The sequence below is a fragment of the Larus michahellis genome, chromosome 9 (genome assembly GCF_964199755.1).
Source record: "Larus michahellis chromosome 9, bLarMic1.1, whole genome shotgun sequence".
Lineage (NCBI taxonomy): Eukaryota > Metazoa > Chordata > Aves > Charadriiformes > Laridae > Larus > Larus michahellis.
The window spans coordinates 4616738-4641120 of NC_133904.1; the positions used below are offsets into that span (position 1 = coordinate 4616738).

A 24383-nucleotide genomic window follows, 5' to 3' on the forward strand; every position below is an offset into this window, starting at 1 on the left:
CCGGATCTTCAACTCTCGCCTGACCCATGAAAACCTTGCACTGGTTACTAATGCTGTCTTGGAAAGAACACAGAAATTCTTCACATGGTCATTATTACACAATTTTAACATCACTCAGCACAATCAAATAAGAGCTTTGGTTTCTTAATAATATAAATAAGTGCTCTTCCTATGTTGAAAATTTTCCTTAAAAATAATCTATTATATTTCAAGATGGTTTCAGAACATAAAGACAAATATCTGCTACACAAATACAAAATACAAATACTGTGTTGCTTGCTAAAAATAATTTCTTTTTATTCTTTATTATTAAGAAAAAAAAATATATTTTTTTATTCCACAGAAGCATTACAAGAATTAATTTCATTGCAACAATTTTTGGTCTCTTCTATACTAGATTTTTAAGACTCTCCATCAGAGATACTAACAGCTAGCCTTACCAGGAGCGTACATGTGATGACAACAAAAAGAACTGGTAATATCTTCACAAAAGATCAGGGCAAAGATAAAATTATTTTGACTGAGTATAAAATAAGGACTTAAAAACATTTTAAAAAAATAAAGATACGGTTGTTGAAAATCACCTGAAATAGACAGGACAGTTGGACCAAACCTGTTGGAAGATTTCCTGCATTGTCACTAGTGGTTTTGGTCACAATCAATACAGCTCTGTTATCTTTAGGATCAATTTAATGTCTGTCTTACAATTTACAATCAGTTCTGAAAGAACAAAGGCTAGAAATTATTTTTCCAGAAAAACAAAATTAGTAGGATCTTGAGACTGCACACAGTTCAGCAGAATTATAATCCAACTATAAGTATTTAAATATCACACAGCCAGCTGACACAAGAATATTAGAAAAACCTTAAAATGCCAAGACTCAGCATCTCGCATATTGCAGTAGAGTGCAGGCTGTAGAGAGGGAATTTATATTTAATGCAAGATTTGCTGAGAGCGAGCATACCAGAAATTTATAATTAGATGGTAATGGGGACAATCCTCTTCTGATCAGTTTTACACCAGTAAGGCTCCATTCATCAGTGGTGCTGATCCTAATTTATGCTAGTGTCAGTGCAGAAAGAATTAAGCTAGTGTCCTAGACAGACCACGTTTTTCCTCACATCCTAACCACAAACATGAGACAGCCTACGATATTTTTAAAATCCACATGTAAAAATATACCTGTCAATCCATAATTCCTAAAAAAAAAAAGTTACTTATTTTAGTTAGTAGGTACCAAGACCTACAAGAAGCTGACACTAGGATGTAAAATGAGTGAAGGAGCTGCGTGTGACGTTCCAAGAAATGGCCTATAACTTACAGAAATGTGAGAATTTACAAACTGGTTAGATGCTGCAACACATTAAAAAAAAAAACCCGTTTTGTTCATTCTTTAGTTCTGTAAATTCTGTGAAGCTTACATTTTTGGCCAGCCTTTAAATGCTGCTAGCACTCAGCTTTAGGCCTTACATTATCATTACAAATTGCTTCAGAATAACTGCACTGTCTCTTACGGCTTAAAAGGAAAATACTGAAAGTCAGCAATTAACACAGAAGACTTATTACAAAACGAAAACAGAACTGGGAGCTGCAGTAATCCCCTCAAAGTAACATCAGTTCTGAATCAATCACACACACAAATCAGTTTTGTCACACAGGAAGATATTTTATGAGAAGTTTTATAAGGAACAGGTATGCAAGGCATCTGAATTAATTCATACCTACCCACTGCAACCAATGACTTTATTATACAGATAAGATGGGAGGCCTTTCAGGTGAATATTGTTATCCACGTAAACATATTGTAGCTCCCGAGAACGACCTAAATCTGGGTTTAGAAAACAAGAAAAGTCAGGGGGAGAAGGGATGACATAGCAACAATTATAAGCAAAGCAATTCTCTTCAGTTATAAATAAACTAATCAGACTCAATGTAAGCAAACATAAATTAGTACTTCCCAGTTGTAAAATTTCACCCAATGGTTTTTATTATGGATGAGCTGTTTAGGAAAAAAACAGCTAAAAAGCTGTTTAGAAAATAGCATTTAAAATTACTGAAACAAAACGAAACGCCTTTTCAGTAGCCCTGAAAATCCCGTTATAAATAATTAAATTTTCACATTGACAAACTCCGAAGTCAGTTTGAAGACGCAAAGGGACAATTGATTTCAAGTCTACAGTGCATATTTCAAGTTCATAAGGTCAAACCTGCTTTCATTAACTGGCCTCATGTCACTGAAATCACAACTTCACCATCTTTGGTAAAGTGGTAAAGAAATATACTAGAATCTCCTCTGTCCAGCTTTTTTTTTTCCCCAAGAAGAGATACTTGTTTGATTCCATTCGCCATAACCAAATACAGCCAGTAATCATTCAGAAACAAGTCTGCATGATGCGGTAATTACAGAACACAAGAAAATACACAAGCATTAAACTGCAGAATATTCTGCAACAAAAGTTGTGGTTACAAGTAAGCGATCAATACATCTGAAGGTGTGCTTCTTACTTTATTTCTGTTAAAATATTCATGTCTGGCAGTCAAAAGAGGCAACTACAGCATGTTTAAGCAATACTTTCACAGACTAGAGATATATTACCATACCTCCAGAAAGGAGCATATAGGTAGGGAATAATTTTATTTTGTTTAGAAAATTAAAGTGGGAAAATGGAACAAAATTAAAGGGCAAAATTTAGGCTTCTAGGAATAATTCTCAGAAACAAGTATTTTGCTTATCAGCAAGATCTAGTCAGTGGTAAAACTGTTTGCTATCAAAAGAAGTGAAAAACATGCCAATGTGAGATGTTTAAAAAGACAATCCAAACAGCTAACTAAAAATAATAGTCAAAAAGAGTTTTGAACTGGCAAGAAAGCTGACATGTAGGATCATCTGGGCAACTCATTTTATCTGTAGCTCCTATGTCATTCAAGCTACTGGGTTAGGAAAAAGGCATATGCATTTAATACAAAGCACAAACCAAGCAAACAATGTTTGAAAGCCTCTCTGCCTGGGAGCGGAGAGCTGCAATCCAGACAAGTTGCATTATGAAAAAAATAAAAAAAAAAATAGTATCTGTATGCCTCTCAACTTCTTAAACTTTTACGAGTATGATATAGGAACTAAGCAAAATAAACAGCCATTTGGCTGAAACAGCCACACTGCAAAACAATACTAATATCAACTAATTCCGACTACCCATCTTTATCAACTGTCAGCTACCTTGGTTGGCATAAAGATAAGGATAACCAGAGAAATTAGCATAGCTTCTGTCCCTTTCGTAATCGTGGCCAAGAACAGAATAAAAATCAAAAGAATTTCCATGATATTTCTCAGAAATTCTATCGGGAATAATGATCTCTTATCATTCCCTACCATGACAATAGGTAATACAATCCCTTCTTTATTATTAAATAGTTTTAGTGTACACAAGAGCTCTGGACACCACTTAGTGCAGATAAAGCAAACGATATTTTGAGTGATTCCCCCTCAAATGTTTGGCCATCTTAAAATATACTGAATGCCTTCAGCTGTCACCCACTTGAATGGCAGCTGTAAGCACCAGAAACCTTAAAAGCTCACATTTGAGGAGGAGCTTCAGAGGGTGTGACATTGTCAATTCTTTAATATAAAGAACAAGTGATCATACCAACAGAAAATTAATAGATTCCTTTTCTGAAATAAAAATGTTAACATAGAAAAATTAAGGTTTGGGTTTGGCTTTTTATTTTTTTTTTTTATTACAGGCCCTTGCCCTTCAACAGTCTATGGAGGTTTCATGGACCATAATCTGGGCTTTGTTCTAACCAGAGTCACTGGACATCAGGGGACACGTTCAACCATCAAATGCTTCTTTGACGCTGTCCCAAAGACATTCTAGTTCACAGAGCTATCTGCTGCATCCATCAACTGTCCTGCCCCAAGAAGCAAGTACAAATATCTCTGCTGACTGATGGGCACTGCTGTGAGATGCTGCTGTGCATCGTTATGAGCTAACACCTCAAAAAGATGATTTATTTTGGCTCAGTATTGCAGAGCTGAAAATAGTTTAGTAAAGTTCTGGGATATTTTTAGATGAAACAAAAACATTGTTATCTTACAATGAATAAAAATATTGCAATAGTGAGGCACTATAACACCATAAGATATTTTAAGGCTGGGAAAGGATCAGCCAATAAAATTTAAAGTAGATAGCATGTGCGTGGCACACCTCACGCTTAGAGAATATCGCCTGATGTTGCAGAAGCCAATTATACTAAGAACGGCATAAAACTATGGGTTGCTGGGGTAGCTTGAATGTGCTACTGTTTAACTTATTAATTTAGAGAATGGAAGAAAATTTTTTAAAAGAGGCTCATCTTGCTCATTTCTACACAGATGTATGCAAATGGACTGAAAATCAGGCAAGTCAAAAAAAGCCCTAAAGCTGTTCTTTTCATACGCATTGAGGGGGGAGTTATGCTGCATCTCATCTCTTCCCTCTGTCTTTATCTTATGCTATGTTTAGATTCTAAGTTCTGAGTTGACTGCATTTCCTAGGTAATTAAAGCAAATTTTTGGATGTTAGACAAAATATCTCAGTAGGAAAAATTCAATTCCCAAAGCCAAATAGCCTGTAACGATAAGTGTTCCTTTGATATAGTTTCTTTGCATTAAATAACCGAGCATCTTCTAGTCCCCAAAAGATTTTTTCCAGTTGCAAACATTATCCATAAAGTTTAAATTTAAATAAATCATCACTTTCAAAAGCTCTTTGTATTCCATCCACATTAATTTTTATGTCTTATATCAGTCAACAAATATTGTTAAAAGTTCTCTAAAAAACATGCTTCTGAAGAACTTTGTAAAATAAGGAAGCTGTCCATCTCTGAAAAGGCTAAAGCTACAAAGAAGGTTTTCATGTGGCTTTTGCAAGCACTGTACTGTGTCTAAAACATTTCCACTTTCCTCCTTCCAGGCTCCCAGATCAAAGACCTTTCTCCCAGAAATGACCAAATGCCATGAGTCCTGAACAAACCCCAATTCTATTTTTTTTCTTTTTCTCCCTTTTTCTTTTTTTTTTTTTTTTTAACCTCAGGGCCCTGCCATATGCATTCCACATGGCTGAAGATGGAACAAAAGCTCTTGTGTGTCTGCACTGATGCTCTTTTAACCATACAGGACACAAAAGCAGCATATACTGAGGTAGAATAAGACCTTTGTTTACTGTGCACTGATAATTACTAGACCCATTTTCTAAACAAAAAGTGCACATAAACCCTCAATAAAAAGTGATATAACACTGAATATTTGCTGTCATAACATCTCCTGTACTGCCAGTACACTGGAGAATTTATGGCCTATTTTAATTGTATTTGTACTTTATTACATAAATCATTTTTATTTTTGCAATGTCATCAGATTCAAATTTCTGCTTGCAGTGGAATTTGTTTTCAGGCACTGGAGCATTTGCTAATGGTAAAATTTTAAAGTTAAATTTCTATCAAAGGATAATTTATATTTTAAGTAGATTGATATAAAATGATCAGTAGTTCCATCTGCCATTCAAGAACAGAATTCCTAAGATCATTTATCAGAGCAGCATGAAAGCTACCCTGACAATATTGGGACTGTCCAGGATGCCGTTTCCAGTTCAACTTACACATAGAATTTGGGTTTTTTAAAAAAAATAAATTTATTAGGAAGGCCCAAAGGCTCAGATCCACACAGGCTGTTTCTTTGAATATAAACTGGTATATTCAACAGTTGAAAAAAAAAATTTTTTTTAAATATTGGCATATCCAAGAATTAAGTGCATTCTGCAGAACAAATGACTAATTCATTATTGTTTACCCATATGCTTATTTATGTACCAGTTCTGAAAGTGAGAGAGTGGGATCAGGTATTTTTGTTGTATTTTGTAAAACTGATTAATAATGTTTCACTTTTTTTCTTTAGATGCATGTGCCCACAAACTTCAAAGAATGTACAGGACAGAAAAACCTACATAGTACCTGTCCAGCAGTGCTGTGAAAGTATTGTGCTACTGCTGGAATAAACCTTACACCTATTGATCCAGGAACAGGAAAATGCGGATTTCCATTACAGTTAACAAGAGGCTCTACTGGCAGCTGCAAGGGACATAACTTAGATGAGGAAGAATGGATTCCTTGGCACAGTAGATGTCAACCACCATATGAAATAAAGTAAATCACACTTTAAAAAGCATTAAGCAATATGTTCTAAACATATTTCTTCCAACATGGATGTGTCTAATAAAAAAGAGAAAACAACCTCCATTCTGCCAGGAGATGAATAAAATATCTGCTTTTCAACTCAACTCCCTAACTGAAAAAAACCTGACAATTCTTGCTTGAATATCACTTGTAGATATTTCTACAGTATCTTTCACTGTTACTTAAAGTCATTAACTAGTAAAGTTGGATGTAAGAAGACACACCCGAAAAAATAGCCAACATGTGCAGCTAGCAGAAATAATGCTACAATTATGCCTTAACTTCAGTAATACTCCAAGAAAAATATTTTCTCATACAACAGAAGATAGATTTAATCTTTTTGCTTTTCAATGCACTAACTCTCTGTTCTACTTTATTTCATCACATCTTGACCACTCTGAGGCCTTCTAATTCTTCAGAGGAAGGATTAAACATTTACATTTATACTGTGCTGCTTTCCTCTGAACTCTAGGATTTATGATTCAGTTTCATATCCACAGATAGCAAATTATCTCCAAATGTTCACGAGTGAGTCACTATTAAGAACTACTGAACAAGGTCAATTGACAGTCTTTGATGTTTCCCGTTATTTTAAAAGTTCCTTTTGAATGTTTTGAATTTGAGTCTAAAAATAAAGAAAAAAGAAGGTGTGTCATTATATTAGAGATTTATTTCCTCCTTTTGAACTTAAAACACTTCAGCAGATCTATGGCTCATCCAGGTACTAGCGCAAAAGTAGCAAAAACTTTTAATCTTTAATATTTCACATCTCATCTTACCGAACAGCATCTTATTTTTGCAAAATTAAAAAGATTCAACTTCCTATCTCATGAAATGCAGTTAGAAATATTTGCCAAAATAGAGGAAATTACTTTGCTTAGTTTAGTTCGTACTATGGAATCTGGACAATGCATCCTGGAACTCATTTTCTAATTTATATAATGACATATGTTGGGACATAACCAAAACACTATGCGTAGAGACATTATTTCTACTTACTTTCCAGTAATACAAACTAAGGTGCTAAGAAAATCAGAAAGATCATAAACTTCTTTAAAGACTAAATTGCTAGTACTGAAAAAATTAAGTTAAACCTATACAAATGTAATTAATTTAGAAATTATTATCTCATTTTTAGCCACCTCAATTTTCAGCTTCTTGTCAATGTGATTATCATAACTTCATCTGCACCTAATTAACACTAAACTCCGTATTCTAGAAAAACTATTAATGGCTATGCAAATGACATGACAGATCTGCATGTGTGTCTATATTTCAGCAGCGATCAGCCCATGGCAGGGCTAAAAAGCAGCAAACGCAGGGAAGAGGACTTGCTTTTCACAAACAGAATATACAGTCTGCGCTTACTGACAGCACAACTACTTCCCACAACAAACCACCACACACTGACTGCACCTCCTACTCTCGAAGGCCTGCTCTGACACTTCCAGACTTCGAAAGAATTGAGAGAAAGGCAGATAAATTCTCTCCTGTGCTACTACCATGGAAGTTCTGATGGATGCCAATATACAGCACAAACTAAACCTTTGCTAGATTATGCAGTACTGACATTCCTAATGATGAAAAATAATTTATGTAGGGGTAAACGGGATTCCACAGCAATTTTTAAACTGTAGCTGAAGAATCTTAGTTAAATCATCAGATCCAGCAAACAGAAACAGATCATTACCCAAAGTGGTGGAACTCAGATTACATAGTACTATATTTAAATACAACATCATTTAAACTTTTTTACCCCTCAGTTAGCTAAAAATAAAGCAAATTTGATAGTTGACCTATTGCTTTAAAACAGACATGAAACCTTAAGCTGCTTTTTTTGTTTGTTTATTAACAATTTCAACAATATGACAACTCCATTAGCAGAGTTTGTAGCGACCACCAAAGAAAATCACTTGGTTTTGTGTGTGTTTGTTGTTGTTTTTTTCCTTTTTGGGATGGAAAATTTGTTTTCCTGTCTCTTCTCTGACCCACCCCCCCAGCCCAACGGTGGTGGTGACTCACCAAGTGGCAAAAATGCAAGGCGGTTTCCAGCCATGGAGAGCTCATTGAGGCTTGGTAGTTGGCACAGGTGGCGGGGAACATACCACAGGTGGTTTCGGTCTGCAGTCAAGTACTGCAGCGAAAGGCACATATGCAGCCTTTCAGGTAACGTTATCAAACGATTGGTTGAAATATCCAGCGTCTGCAGCTCCCTCAGGTCTCCAACCTCTACAATCCAAACAGGAGGCATTGAGAATTATTAATGTAACAACATTAATAATTCACAAACAAGACCACAAAAAAACCCACCCCTCACATAAATCAAAGGTCATCAGTTAGCTGTGCTGTTTTTCTCCTAAGATACTGCTCTAGCAATCTGTGTTCAGAACTGATACTAATAATCTCTATCATCTTTATATTTCAAATGTTTTTTTATGAAGAACAGTTATCAGTTAAGCAGTACATATAAATATGAGATCTCTCAAGATAGAGCATTCCTGAATTGTAGCAATTACTACTGACAAAAATATCTAGCAGTTTCCTGGTCCTAAATTAGAACTAGAAAAAAAAAACCAAAACAAAACACATTACATAGTGTGCTGTTATTGAGGGTGTTTTGCATGACCCCCAAACTCATGCAAATTCAAATTTATTTTTTTTTTTTTTAAATTTTGAGGATGCAGGGCTTATATCCACCTTACTTAAGATTTTCTTGCAATGAGACTTACAAATACATGCATAGCACTTCTTGCTTAGTGACAGTCTTTCACCAAGCATGCTTAGGAACAACAGCTCTGTCTTCATAATACAATTCAAAAGACCTAGTTGAAATTAGAAAAGAAATTTCTTAATAACCTGTAAGTTATTTTGTAGGAAGGTATTACAGTAAGTTCTAACCTACAGTTGCAATAATTACAGCTTCTAGAGATCATCTTTTTTAACATTTTAAGAATTTTTAAAGTACATTTTGTGTTTTAAATAGTATTGTCTGATTTTTTTATGTAGGTAATAAAAGAAATTCTTAAAAGTCTGCAATAGCTGATCACACAGGTAGCCTCACTTGTGCAACAGAGTGATTTTCCCTGTGTCTGGCCTGTGGGACAAAGATGCACCTCTCTAAGGACTAACAGATCCATTAAGCAGCTCTACAGGTTATCTCATTGTTTATTTAGTTATGCTTTTACAGTTACTCTAAAAATTGGATAATTCTATAAATTATTATCCCCAAACATGGGGAAACACTAAACAGTTTTGCGTTGTTTTTAAATACTTTACAGTAATGAAACCAGCTCGTGAAGTGCTTGGTGCCCCTAATTCTTACTGCAGTTCTCAGCATCTTGCAGCACCAAATGTACTTTGCTCTTGGCTGAATGAAACCAGCTCTTGCATCTGATAGCTGCTAAAACAAGATTCACTAGAATTTTCTACACTGAAAACACCAGACAATCTACACAGTCCACAGTCTGCACAGTTTACAGCTCTAGCGCCCATTTTTTTTTTTAAAGATATAAATAGGGTAACACTGTTTAAGTTAAAGCTGAACAGAACCTGTTATGCCCTTAAGCTCTCTCTGCAGCAAGAGCTAGAAAATTCTCTATTCCCCGAGTTCTGAGGTAGCACTTTGCGTACTACACCCAAAGAAGAAAAAACACTACATTAATTTCAAGCTGTCTTCTACACAATGGGAAAAAGAAACGGCAAATCTGAAGCTGACCTTGGGAAAACTGCTATGGTACTTTCACGACTGAAAACATGAAGAGGAAAAAAGGGGAAGTTATAATTGAGTATTAGAGATTCTCACAAAAGTACTAATTAAACAAAATGCATGTGCACATTTAAAAGGAGTTTCTGCCCACTGCAAACAAACCCAGCATTAGCTACAATAAAGAATCAACAACATAGTATATCCATTCTTTTATAAAATATTACTGACAGAAGCAGCTGCTATACACAGATGATCACATTCTTCAAACCTCTTAGTTTCGATGTCAACCGGAATCATAAGCTTTGTTTTAAAAGCATTTTGTTTTTTTTACTACAAGATTGAAAATGAATGGCAAAAGCAAAATAATCACTACTAAATAGCAAAAGACTACTGTGCAAAAGAACTTCAGTAGAACTCATTTTTAAAGAGTTTTATATTCATCACAAACAAAGCCATATGCTTGAAAACAGTGACAGGAAAAGAGCCACCTACATTCAGCCAAACCACTGACCACATGCAGTCAATAATAGGCCTAGCTATTTTCATGCACTAACCTTTTTCTCTGCCACTAAAAACAGTTTTCTAATTCAGTTTAGGTCCAAAATCCCATAAATGTTACGGTTGGCAAAGCTGGCAGAGTTTCAAAGGCATTGCTAGAATGATATGTTTCGAATCTAAGAGGAAATAAAAGTATTCTCACTTTATCCTTCATCCAAAAAACACATACTTGCCCAAAACTTCATCCTCTCTACCTTAATCTTCCAATGCATACCAGATGTAAACATCCACTTTCAACATACAGTGCCATATGTTACAGAAACACCCACCAACCCATGATGAAGTTAAAAAGTAAACCAAACAACTTAAAGTGCCATCAGATTAAAGGTATAACCCCCAGACTCCCCATCATAGTGTTGAAAGCTCATTTTGAAGAACATGCTCAGACTTTTACTAATGACACCAAATTGCTTTCAATCTCATTAAAGCAAAGGAAAACAATAAAGAGGAATAACACAAAATATAAACAGTCCATTAATAACTTTTTCAAGCTTTTACTTACTAAATACTATTATCCATGCTTTAAAAATCTTGCAACATAAATACTGAAGGATGCCTTGGCTAACAAACACAGCGAAAGCCTTACAAATCTCTCTCTTGCTATCACCTCATCAAGCACTAGGGCATATATGAGATGGACTGGGGAAATTTCAGGCAGACCTAGAAAAGATAGCTATTCCCAAATAAAAAGAACTGACAAAGAAGGGACTGTTATTCAGAAATCTCTTCCCCGCCCCGCCCCCACCTCCAAGGATAAGCGAGACAAGCATTATACATCACCATTAAACCACATTGAGGAGTTCCAATTACTTTTAAATGAAATTCATAAATGTATAATTTAAAATTTATATTAGCTCCAGGATATCAAAATCAGCATGGAAGAGCACTGAGCCCCATTTTGATATGAGAAGCCAGAGAAAAAAATCCTCAGTGGCTTTGCTAAACCTTTAATGTGGAGAGACCTGAGTCCAAACATGAAGTTCCTGTGCCCGTTCTTGGACCCAAGTATTTCAGCCGTGTCCATCTGCATGGATTACTGCCTTCACATACAGCTGGGCAATTCCATGGCTTGGCCATATGGTACAAACGTGTTCATGGTGGAGTACACATAAAGTGTCTGACAGACTGTAAATCCACGCACTACCATACTTCACAGAAACTTAAACACAGGCTTATACCCAGAGTCCTGCCTACAGCCTTCCAAAGGTGGTTTCAGTGACACAGACGTACACATAAATACTTCAGACTGTATTCTAAAATGGCTAGCAATTGAGTAATTAATTAATCTTTTTCATCCTTGATAATTAGAAGATTCAGAATGGATTACCGTGGCTCCAAAACGCAGCCTTTGCGTTCAGGGTAATAGCTTTCCCGGCCACTTGGAGAAAGGGACAAGTGAACTGTCATCCTACGCGTTTGGGTTTTCAAAAGAAAAACCACCAAACAGGTTTATCTCTCAACACAAAGAGAAAAGAAACATCAGATTTAAAAGGAAGTGAAATCTTGAAAGAATTTCAGGAAGTTTCCAAAGTTATTGACCTTCTAGCAAAACTGATTACATTTGTATAAACATACCTAGCACCAGGAAAAAAGAAAAAAATCTATTTATGATTCAGGTGGTTTAAATGCCAGTTTTTAAAATTAATTCCATGGTTTTACATGAAGGAAAAAAAACCATCTGGAAGTAAGCAGCCTATACAACATGTAATAGTTGCCAAAGGCAATTCAAACTTCCTTAACCTTCTGAGGGTACAGGCATCACCAGCTGCATAACTCAAAAATAACAGTTTTCTTTACATTTGAAGAGCAATCCCACCTTTCCCTGTTGGGCCATAACCCAAAATTTCATCCAAAGATATATGAAACACATACACAATTGGATCTGAGTGTATGGACGGCATGGATTTACTTTAAATCAAACGCTATCTGAGTCTTTCCATCCAAGTAAAGGAAAAGAGGGGACAGGAAAGTGCTACAGACCTACCTGCATGAGAATGCACCTCAAAGCAGGATATTAAGAGAAAGCAGAGAACCTACAAGGAATGGAAAAAGGGACTGATCAGCAAAGAGAGCTGGCACTTAGAGGTCAGGCCACAGAAGTTAAATTAAAACTGCCAGGAGGCCAGGAAAATAGGAACTCACAGACAAACAAAAGGTTTCTCAACAAGAAATAAAGAACAAGAAATGAAGAACTGGTGTCAAAATGGGGTAGAAATTAGGATGCCAGACCAAATATTAAATTAGCTTTTTGCATCATTTTTTCCTGTAAGGATAATGCTGTGTATGAGGACAGAGACAGAATACCTCATGGGAACAAGGACAAAGCACTGAAAATTACCACATCCATGAAATGAGGCTGCTTAAAAAATTTCCATCCCAGAATACTGAAAAAATGGGTTATATATCAAAATTGCAAGCTCAGGCACGAGGATTCTCAATGAATAAGACATTTTCTGGGATAGCAGCCTAGGGCTGGACAAGAAATGTAGAACCTGTGCTCAAAAAAGCCCTCTTAACATCAACTCGGCACTCTTCGGTATCTTAGAACAATTGTTCTAAGGGGAAGAGCAACCAAGGGTAACCAATGACGGGAGCGTCAACAGGAAGCAGACTGAAAATGCAACCCAGATCTTTCCAAATGTAAATCATGTTATACTGGCTTGTCTGTCTTTGAGGAAATTTCTTGGTCAACGATAACACATGAGTACGACATCTCATGGTAAATTACTGGGATGGAGACAACATTACTAGTGGTGGTGCTCCTCAAGGGTCTACTTTGTTTAGAATTTCCATTTTCTACTTTGGTTAAAAAAAATACTAGGTTTTGGTTTGCTGTTGACACAAGCATTTCAAGTACTGCTGATATGATAGAGAACCTAATTATCATACAGGAAGAAGAGCAAGAACATTTAGATTAAAGTGATTGAGATAGAATGAAAAATAACAGAAAATAAGCATGATAAGAAGGTGCTGCGAGTCAGGCCTCTGCTTGAAACAATGAAGGAAGAGGAGGTCTGGCTGTACAGGTTCACCACCTAAGGATAATGAGCCACCAGTGAAAATAATTAACTTCTAGATATAGCCATCACTGTATTAGGAGCAAGAAAGTATGTTAATACACCTTTGTATTGTAGGCAATAACGATGATCTTGCTATTATCACACAAATATTTACATATGCCACCCTGCCACCAGAGGGACACAGAAGTGATCCTCTCTTGCCTGCCACCCACTCCGCTATGCCAGCAGCACGTTGTCACTGTTCCAAGGCTGCAGCACTCTACTAAAAATCTTTGCTACATACAATGGAGTAGTGCTTTCCAGCTTTGGTACTCAGAGGGACATATTCTTACAAATCCTTACAGAATCAAGCACTGCGATGACTGGCTGCAATTTTGAAGCACTGGACTTCAAGCACCCAGCGATCCCCCTCTATCCTGGGGTCTAAAAAGAAGTTGCTTCAGGAAAGGAACAGAAGGTAGCCACTAGAAGTGTCTACCATACTTCACCCTTGAAATAACGTTTTAATCGACTTCCATGAACCTGAGTACAAGATGCATTTTCCTATTAGACCTGTAAAAACATGTGATGGTGAGTAAAAGGTGTCTGAAGTCTTTCATACTTAAAAAGCTTATTACCTGTCCCGTTAGGAAAAAAAAATGCAAGTCTCTGTATATGCCTGTGAATGAATTGTGATACTATTATCAGTTTCAAACTGTAATGGACAGGAAATATAAGTTTAAATCACTAAGAACTTGATGGAAAAGATCTCCTTTAGATCTGCTCTGGGATGTCTCAGAAGGACTTAAATAGATTTTAAGATGGTTGAAACAAATTAAATAGCCTATTATATATTACATTACATTTACTGTCCTACCATGCAGCTCACATTTCATAGCCTATAAAAATTATATTTTCTAGCACAAATTGGCACTTATGATAGACCTGTGCCATCTTCAAACAAGGAAGTTTGACCGTAACTGAAAATTGCCATCATTAAAGGACAAAAAGGGGGAGGCAAACTGTATCACATTTACATTTTGACACGGCTGTATGCAGATCTGTTACTGCATTGTTAGTGAGAGAGCTTAAAAAAATATTCTGTTTCTCAAGCCTAAGAGAACTGAAGATTATTTTTTTCCTTGTATTTTTCCCATGTAGGCTAATATTTGCTCAATACTTAAAGCAAAAAAAAAAGAAGAGGGACTGGAAGAGATATTGTGATACTGTAGCAACTATTTTATGAATAACCTGTTTTTAAATAAGGTGCTGAATATGAGTTCAAACCAAATTCTATGGAAAAAAGCCTCTATACAAGCTGATAATACTCGAATCTATTACTTTTAAAGCAATACTCATGGCTGCGTTTCAGATATCCTGGCTGGAAAGAACAGGGGAAAAAGATCTTCTGGGGCAGGATTGTCTTTGTGAATGAACATAGTCATTCACACTGAGATGTTCCCAATTCTCAGTTACACCTACTTCAGCCATGGACTATACTGACTCTTCTCCAAAACCTTTAAGCAGCAGACAAAACCCAAAACCACCTGAAAAATACATACTTCTGCTGAACATACACAAATAGAACCATTTTTTCCTTAACCTTGCTAAATGTCACACACAAATTTAGTACCAAACCTTATTTATTTTGTACCATCATTCACAAGCAAAGGTGAGAAAAGTGGCTTTCTAAAGTCCAATCGTGCTAAACAATAATTTTGGTTCAGCTGAAAGTGGCTGAAAAGAGACATCAGGCAAGAGGGTCTCATTAAGTCAAACTCTTCTAAAGGTCAGTGGTTCCCCATCTTTTACCATAATTAAGCTTCAATTAACAAAACCATCAGCCTTCTGTGTTTCACATGTCCATCACTCTGCTTTCCTCAGCATCAGCACTGAATCACCAGACAAAGAGCACATATCCAGAGTGGTTATTAGGTTGTGCTCCATGTTTCCCCTCAATGCAGGTTTGGGATTCAATTTTCTTCCATAATTTGATGGTCTCAGTGAGAACAGTTAGAACAAATCATATGATAAAAATACCAGAAATTAACATACATGAGAGAAGTGGAAAAGGTGGGTGAAAGGGCAATAAGGATAGGGAGGGGAAAAAAATTGTTTATGCAAAAAGGTAACTCAAGGCCATGAAATGATCAGGTTTGCTGTTTTTTTAGTTTGGTTTTGGTTTTTTTGTTTGTTTGGTCAGTTTGGGGTTGTGGGTTTTGTTTTTTTTTTTAGAAGACAACCTGTCCTTTCATTTTGTTCTAGTGTACTCTACCTAGTACTTTACTGCCCCACAGCAAGGTACTTTTGCTACATAAATAAGTAATAGATGTGAAATTAATACATTTGTATTATTCTATGGTTTTATTAAATGATATTCCAAATTTTGGATAGAGGAGCCAAATTGAAGTGTGAAGAGAAAGAATGGTACTTTGTCAAGTATGTAGCATGAAAAATTCTGCTAGCACCTTACAGAAAAGTCTCTTATTTAGGAAGTGATGTATTTTTGCTATTGTCTTTCCTTTGAGGAGCAGCCGATTTCCTTTTTCTGGGTGTTCCTGGGTGGTATGAACATAAACAAATGTGACATGAATAAAGCATGAGACCTGTTTCTCTTTTGTTTATGTCTTACCATCTTTACTGTTGTACATCATCTACAGTTCCCTGTGCACTAATATCACTATGTGGAAAGGCAGGGGGAAAGTCTTCCAGAAAAACTTTGGCATAAAATAAAGAGCTAATAATTTGACCTCAAGACGTCAGGCAGCTAGAGATGGCTACTTGAGTACCCTGCTTTGATTAAGTACAACAAATCAGTAATTGCCTAAAATTAAGGCAAACAAAATGAGTATCCTAAGGAGAGATTCAGGATAGTTCAGGAAGCCACAGAGACAGGGCTAGCCCTGGCTATAAATTCTAGGACAGCTTTTTCCTTTCTTCTTCAAACAAAAAACTTCAGATCAACACAAGGACCGGTTTCTCTGACAAACGAAGATTAGTATCTCCTAACCCGTTACCACACCAGTGTCTAAATAATCCAAGCAAAGACCTATCTGTTGTGACTGTTGCTATCAACTGTTTCCAACCAACTGGAAACAGAAACATCTTTCTTCCTTTTCTTGAGGTTAGCAGGGTTCTTTTTTTTGTCTTCCTCTCCAAGAAGTAACTAAATGCATAAGAAAAGCAATTGGTCCAAGTTCGATTTTCATCTTTGAGTGGAAAAGTATTACGCTACATCAAGCCAAGTTATGCTCACTTATCTTACTCTTGGGAGATACCAAAGAACCCCCTTCCCTGAAGGTAAACTCCATAGCAAAAAAAAATGCAACTACAAATTTGAGTGGGATGAGGGAAAGGAAAAGAATCAAAAGGAAGATCTTTAGTTTGGCACCACACTTATGGCAGTGAAGTGGCCGTATTTGTTTTTCAAAGGAATGCTAATGGATGGGATTGTCTTCGCTGAGTCTTATGAAAATAATAGCTCTCCCAGGCCACTGGAAGTTACTACAAATTACAGCAGTAATTACAGGGGAGGGACTGGCTAAACATTCATAGAAAATATTCCCACTATAATAGAGGTGCATCTTTCTCAAATGTAAACTATGGATTCAGATGCCCTTTTCTAGCAGCAGTAACAGGAGCTTCTTTTGCTCCTCCTCACTTGCCCAAGCAGTGTCTGTGTGGCCACACAGCAGAATGGCTAATTCACCAGTTGAGAAGGGTAGGCAGGACCTAGTATAATGATACCGCTACTACTAAGAAAATGGTATGGACCAAATACTAACAGTTTCTAACTAAGATTATCACCAAAAAAGATGGTATCTGACTTCAAACAATACTAGCAATGTCCCAATTTTCAAAATGCTGAGAGCAACTGCAAGCTGTATCTTAACCAGTGGAAGACACTGCTGTTTAGTGTTTCAAATCAGCACAAAGTAGACAAGTAAGGCTTGCAGTTATACTCTAAACCCCCCACTCAGTCATTCTCAATTGCATTCCTTTAGCTACACAAATAAGTAGTCTTAGTCCATAAAGCTCTCAAACATTAAAAATTACCAACTGGAGTGTATTTGCAGTTGCTCAGTATCAAAGCCTTCCATAAAGCATGACAATTTAATGCAGATTTGGACAATGCTAAGTTAAACACGGGTCTTTATTTTAAATACCACTGCAATAAAATTAAGATAACTGAAATACAGGTATCAAACTCTGCATGTGTGACATGAACCACAGGAAAGTTAATCTCACATAATACCTCTTCTTTTACACGTTCTCATTAAAGGCATTTTCCATTTAGATTTAGTGTCAGCAAATGATGCATTTTATTTTGCCTCAATTTATTTAACAGACCAGCTGAGTAAAAGCAAGGATGTCGATAACAAGTAGTATTTTAACTCTCTCACAATGGTATGTATAAAATAAAATTATATTTGGCCAGCAAGGTCAAAATGGAAATCAACACATTCTAAAATTCTTCTGTTGCACAGCACTAACAATTTGTGTTTGTTCACTTTCAAAGACTGCATGACTTTGTTCTCCAAGCTTCCCTGAGCACTCAAGACCTACTAGTAAATTGCATTTGCTTAATGCACAAGTAAAATCAACTACCCGTTAATATAGCTAATCACTGTACATAAGTTACAGAGAGCTTATGGAAAGAAAAAAAACAAACAAGGGAACCAAAGAGACAAAAGTACATCCATAGATAATAAAGACTTGAAGAGTTTAAGAGGAAAACAAGTTAACTTTTAACATCCAACCCTAAAATTTACAAAAACTAAGCATCCAGACCTAATTTCTTCCTGTCACGATTGTTACTTTGATGCAACAAAAAAGAGTCTCAAAAATTTCAAATTAGTAAGAGGTTTTACATGAAAAAAAGAGTAGCAAATTATTTTAGCAGTTTAGTTCACAGGTAATTTTCTTCCAAAAACTGAATACCTGAATAGCGTCTATGAACTAACAACTACTGAATTTCATGAACAAGTTTGCAGCCATGTGCTGTCATAGCAGATACACACAGTTTCACTTTTACCAACCTCCTTACAGTGGTGAAGGATACAATGAACTGCAGTTTTCACCATTTACTTATTTATTTTAAAACAATGTCGGTAAAGGCAGTAAGCATGAACATAATCCTCCTGAAAAGCTGATTTTGCTTGTATGGCTTACTTTGTCTTTGCTTCGGACCCTCCTCTGAAATAAGTCAGTGCAGCAAAACAAAGTTAGAGCTCTTTGGCAGTGGCAGTACAGCATACTGAAGTCAGTAAGGCGCTTCTAATGTAAACCTGGAATTTGCAAAGCAGTTACTACTACTATTTCCTTTTTCACACATTTACAAACTGATGAAAATTTTCAGAGAAAAAAGACCCACAGTTTAATATCTGTTCAAAGCTGAGGTGTTTTGAAACCCTGACTAAACACTATTGAACAGATTGTCTGTATTAAAGAAGTTTTCATACTACAGAAACACAAACACCATTTGTATATGAAACACATCTTTCTCAGCATACATCCAACTCTCCATCTCAGAGGTTCAGTCTCAGCCTTGTCAATACACATCTGTCTTCACCCATATGAACAGCTATTGGCAAATGTTTATGAGAGAGGCCCTTAGAACCTTAAAACCCCCTTTAAGTTCAGTTTTGCTTTTGGGTAACGGTTCTAAAAAGAAAGACTTTTACAAGTATTTTACAGAGCATCTGTTCTGAAGTTTCAGAAGTTTCATATATATCACGTGTGCCTTGAACCGGCAGTCAGTAAAGTCAGATCTTTGCTATAAGAAACATCAGCTGAAGAGTTCAGTGCTGACAGATGAGTTACAAACCAACTTTTTCTAAAATTCCTTCCTTCACTTAGGAAGCCAGACTGACATTAGGCACAATATGACCACTTCAGTTTAGTTTCTCAGAATATGTTAACTCTCAATAATAAGTGATGATTTTTATAAGAACAGACAGTCAAAGGGAAGAGACTTACTAGAAGTCCCATATTGTTCCTCGCATAAAGTAAAGACAAGCCAATACATGCATTGCGCAAGAAGGAGAATCCGCCTCATGACAGCCCCAAGCAATGTTGCTCAGAACATGACTGTTGCCAGCCATATCATGGAAAAACCCTCGTATCAAATTCCAAAGAGGAGGCTTTGCTGTGCTCTCAGTAGAGGATTCAGCATGTTGAGGGAAGAAGCTCCAAAAGGAGGGGAATGACACCCTGGAAGAAGTTTCAGTAACTTACGTGAATTTTATTTTCATGTCATTTTTTCTTATGTAAGAATAAAGTTGAAAAATACTAAAGATTCCTTTCTAAAGTACAAAAGCAAACAACACTCCCCCCAATATCTTAACATAGATCCAAGCATTCTATTGTAATAAATACAACAGTGATTACATTCATATTCAACAGTACTGAAGACAGTTGTACAGCAAATCAACCAGACAAGCAGTGAAGCATCCTGCCTTTATCAGAGATGCCAACAAGAATCTGGAGGGCGGGAGGGGATTTGCTAGGGTTATGAACAGAGTAATGATCTGTAGAGCTTTAGAGCCCACTCAAGTAATACATAAAATTAAAGCAACTAGGAATGTTAGGTTTTATAGTCTTTATGGCTTTTCAGATACATTTATATAACTAACACTTTCAAACACTTGGAGCAAGGCTACAACACAGAATTACATACCTACAAAATTAAATTCATGGTAGTCTGCTTTTCTAAATCTCAGATTCAACTCCACAGGAATAAGACCGACCAAAACTAACCAAGGACCCTCCACTCCTCCTTCCTTCCCTCTGCTATGCAGTCAATAAGCTCACACAGAACAAACATCACAAATGGAATAATTACTGAATTCAAACACAACTGTGGCCACTTCCAGAGTTGTTTTCTTCTGTGGTATATAACTGTGTCACAAAGAATCCTCTACATAAATCTCAAACCCAAGTTTTCAAAAAATCAAACATAAAAACCAAATAATTCTATTTGACCTTCATTATTTAGGTCTGTGTGCCAGGTCTAATCAGTTCTCACAAGCACATTCCACTTCTTAAAAACAGACTGTAGAAATAAATTTTTCAAACTAAAAGGAACAGAATGCATTGTTTTGATGCTACAGCCTGAAGCCCTTTATCTGAGTTTTATCAAAGTATACTCTATCACTGATCAAAGCAGCAATGACAACTTAATGTTCTTTAAAGTTATATATTGCTGCATAAACTTCCCACTTTTGTCTTGTGGCCTCCGGCTCAGCATGTCATTGGGAGCATATTCAAAGGTCAAGAGACATTCTTTCAGAAGCCCTCAGCTCCCAAGTGGCAGCTCTAATGATTGCAGGAGTGGAGAGTAGAGCGGGGTAGATTAATTCCATCAGGGCTCTGTTCTCATATACCCTAGAAAATTCAGGTTGTCGTTTCTTCTGTCAGATGTTTGAAAGACTACTTGGTACATTACTGTATGAATTATTGTACATGGTAGTAGTGTTTCCATGCTGCCCTATTGCTGATTTCATTATTGTCTAAAGACCTTTTCTCACTCTAGTAGTGAAATCAGTATTTCCTTTTCATTTAATATTTTGCATATGCCATGTGACTGGCTGACTTTTTAAAGCAAATTTTGGAAGTTACTTGGATATGTGAGACAAAAAAATAATTTTTTTTAAAAAATCTCTATTTTAACAATTTACTGAGAAATCTCAAATAGAGTTTACTAGAAAATATTATGCAATTTTATGTTTAATGAAATGTATTGAAATGAGTTGTACTTCAGACTTATTTAATAAAAAGGCGTAAGAACATGCAACGTAACTCCCATGCTTCTACAGTTATATTTAAGATCTCTAATATCTCCATAAAGTTTTAAGCTTCAGATGAATGCTTGTCATGATTACTTAAAGCTCTCTCAACATCTTCAAAGTTCCTGTCCACCCTCCACAGAGAAGAGGAAAACCCCTGGAGAAATAAGGCTTACAGTGACTTGAGAAATCAATGACTGCTGAACAGAAGCACGAGCCAGGATTCAAGAGGCAGTACCAAATCTCTTAACAATAGAGAATCCAGTTAAATCTGCTCCCATACTCTGAGGAATGCACAAATCGTCCAAGTACCTCAACATTAGACGCAGCGCTCAAACTCCTTTATCTTGGCACAACGCCTTTATCTCCTACCTAAAAGCCCTTGAGGGGGACAGCTACAAGGGGGAAAGCCCATGGCCCAGAGCTTAGAAAATATACGTGTTCCTGCAAAGATTTTCATTTTCACAAGCGGAGTACTGCAAAGCCAGAAGCACAACAGGCTTGAGAGCACCACTGGTAATAATTAGGTTGGCTTTTCTCTCCCCCGTCCTGATTTCACCTACACCTCACCAGGTTTCTTACTAACTCCTTTTCAGAGAAGGAAAGGAACAGGACGGGGAGGAAGTACGGGGCTGGTGGGGCCAGATTCTGCAAGTCTGATGAATGGTAACTTTCACAAGGATCTCACATGGAAAAGTACAGAACAAATGGCAACATTGGTTCCTTCTCAGAAACTAGTATCAAAGGTCTAAAAATATAGGTATCTGGGATTTTGATGCTTCAGAGGAAATCAAAATTGACAAGAAGAAATTGGGCAACAGCAGGTCACAGGTAGCCTTGCACTGACAGAGTCTTACCCTCTAAAATCACCTTCGTTCTACAATGTAATAAGAAAGCATTTTAGTGATTAGAACTCACATGGCGTCATTCTGAGAGATGTCTCCTTCCAGACATGTGATGCCACCATAACTTTCACTAAGATTCTGTGGCCAGTAGGAATTATCAGATAAAAAGGGAACCATTACAGGTCAATCTCTGCCCAGATCATGTGAGGAATTCAAATGAAATTAACATGGTCTGAAACACTAATGTACAGTGCCCTACTATCAGACACTCTTGGACTTATTAATGAACTCAGTAATCACATGAGCACACTGTTCATATTTTAAATACAGTCAAGCACCAGCCAGGCAGAGACTTTTCAAATTAAAGCATCACCAAAACCAAAGTAGGGACCTAACAAAAAGTGGGACTGATCCAGTATCATTATCCTCTTGCTAAAATACGTAAGAAAGAAAAAAAATAATATTAAATTGGTGAAGTTATGTTACAATTCTGAACAACTTTTGTATGTTTTAAAAGTAATATTAGAAAACTCAAACATTTGGTCATTAGGCTTTTGCTTCAATAGGATTTTAGCTTTCAATTTATTGACATGAAACCTCAATGCCAGTTTCAGTTTGTCCCTGATCACCTTTCCACATACGTAATGACCACAGAAGTCATTTTAAGATCTAGGTTTTATAAAATTGTAGGTACTTGGAAGTATGATGCATTGAGCCATATCACAATTTCTTTTTTTAACTAAAAATATGCTCATTAGGAAAGCTTAATTTCCAAATACTTTTTCCAGTGATTGTGCTACATTAGAATAGCAAATTCTAAGATGGAATTTTCTAGTCCAGTAAGCCTAGTACACAAAAGCAATATTTGAATATGTAATTTAAATGTTACAATGAAAGACATTGATGGCTTCTTCCAGCTGTTTCCTATTAGTTTTCAGATTAATGAATTACAACACATACATACTTAGCACATGCATTTTTGAGAACCTGCTGTGCAACACCATAATGAGAAATACCGCAAGCCATTGTTGAAAGAGATAGTTTTGTTGGCTTTTTTTGTTTCTTAACGTCATTTCTGCTACAGTTACTGGAAATATTTCAGTTCCAGTATGCCCAATAGAAGCCTATCTGGAACAAAAGCATACATTAGAACAACATTTTAGGCTTAAAATATAGCTCTAGAATTTTTCTGACTATATGTTTATACTACTAATTTTTGCCAGCAGCATCCAGTGAAATTATGAACGTGTTGTATACTAAAATATGTTGTATGATACTAACAAAGAAGCTTTTAAAAGCCCCTCAACAAGGGGGGGGAAGTGGAAAAAAATAACTGTAAGAAGGGACAAGCAAATAGAGAATAGTGAGCAGCTCTGTGTACACAGATGACTCATTCTGACACACTATACAGGTGAGGGTATACAGGAAAAACTTCAGTTAATGAAAATTTCCAGGAATTTAATGGAATTTTTTTATTCTCTGTCTTCACTTCTCTCCCCATAAATTTAAAGCACTCTGAAGTACCAGTAGTCCTCCTGAGAATTTAACCCAAACCAAATGCTTGAGCAAGGCAGACTCTGTTATAAAATCTCACACAACCAACATCCTTTAATTAAATAGGTACCACTGTGTTTGGACGTGCACAAAAGCTCATCTGTAACGAACAGCACTTGTACAATATACTACCCTGTGCTCTGGTCACCTCTATTTAGGTCACAAACTCCAACGACAATCAGTGACCATCCATGTTGCCATTTTGTTCCTAAGTCTTCAGAGATGACTATGATATAATTTCCTAGGGGAAATTTTTCTCATAAAAAAATTTCAGTCCTTATAGGCTGTCAGGAAAGGGCTGTGTTGGAGTTTATTCAAGATCAAAACATGTAAAAATCTTTTCCTCTTGGAAATCCAAAGAATGTCTTAAAGATACTATTAGGTATTTTTATTGTGCTTCTACATTAATACAGCCTAATTACTGAAGTCTTACTAATCTAAAAACCCCAATACAGTAACAGGTGTAAGTTTTGCATCTATTTAGGTAAAAAAATAATATTTGTTTTTGTTGAACCTAAGAGCTAATGTAAACCTTGGTATGCTGACTCTGGGTTTTATACAGTAAACTGAATCTAGAAATGAATTATTAAACAGAGCGTATATTTTATAGATCTGTGCAAAGAAAAACTTATTTTTAATAATGAGGCATCAACCTACTTCAAGGAAAACAATGTATTATGATAATAATGAAAAGATATTTTTATTTAGGAGTCCATGCTCCTT

General features: G+C 36.2%; 1 protein-coding gene across 5 annotated transcripts in view; it reads right to left on the reverse strand.

The window, feature by feature from the left end:
• Positions 1-24383, reverse strand: part of LRRC28 (leucine rich repeat containing 28) — a 51315-nt gene that overhangs the window by 9144 nt on the left and 17788 nt on the right. For 3 of the 5 annotated variants that reach the window (XM_074600356.1, XM_074600358.1, XM_074600357.1), the window contains 2 exons: positions 8234-8440; positions 1727-1829 (listed from right to left, as the gene is read on the reverse strand). In XM_074600356.1, the coding sequence (XP_074456457.1) occupies positions 1727-1829; positions 8234-8440 (310 nt within the window). Of the gene's footprint in view, positions 1-1726; positions 1830-8233; positions 8441-8940; positions 8962-12459; positions 12484-24383 lie in introns of those variants that run through there. The other 2 variants (XM_074600361.1, XM_074600359.1) reach the window with 2 other exon arrangements.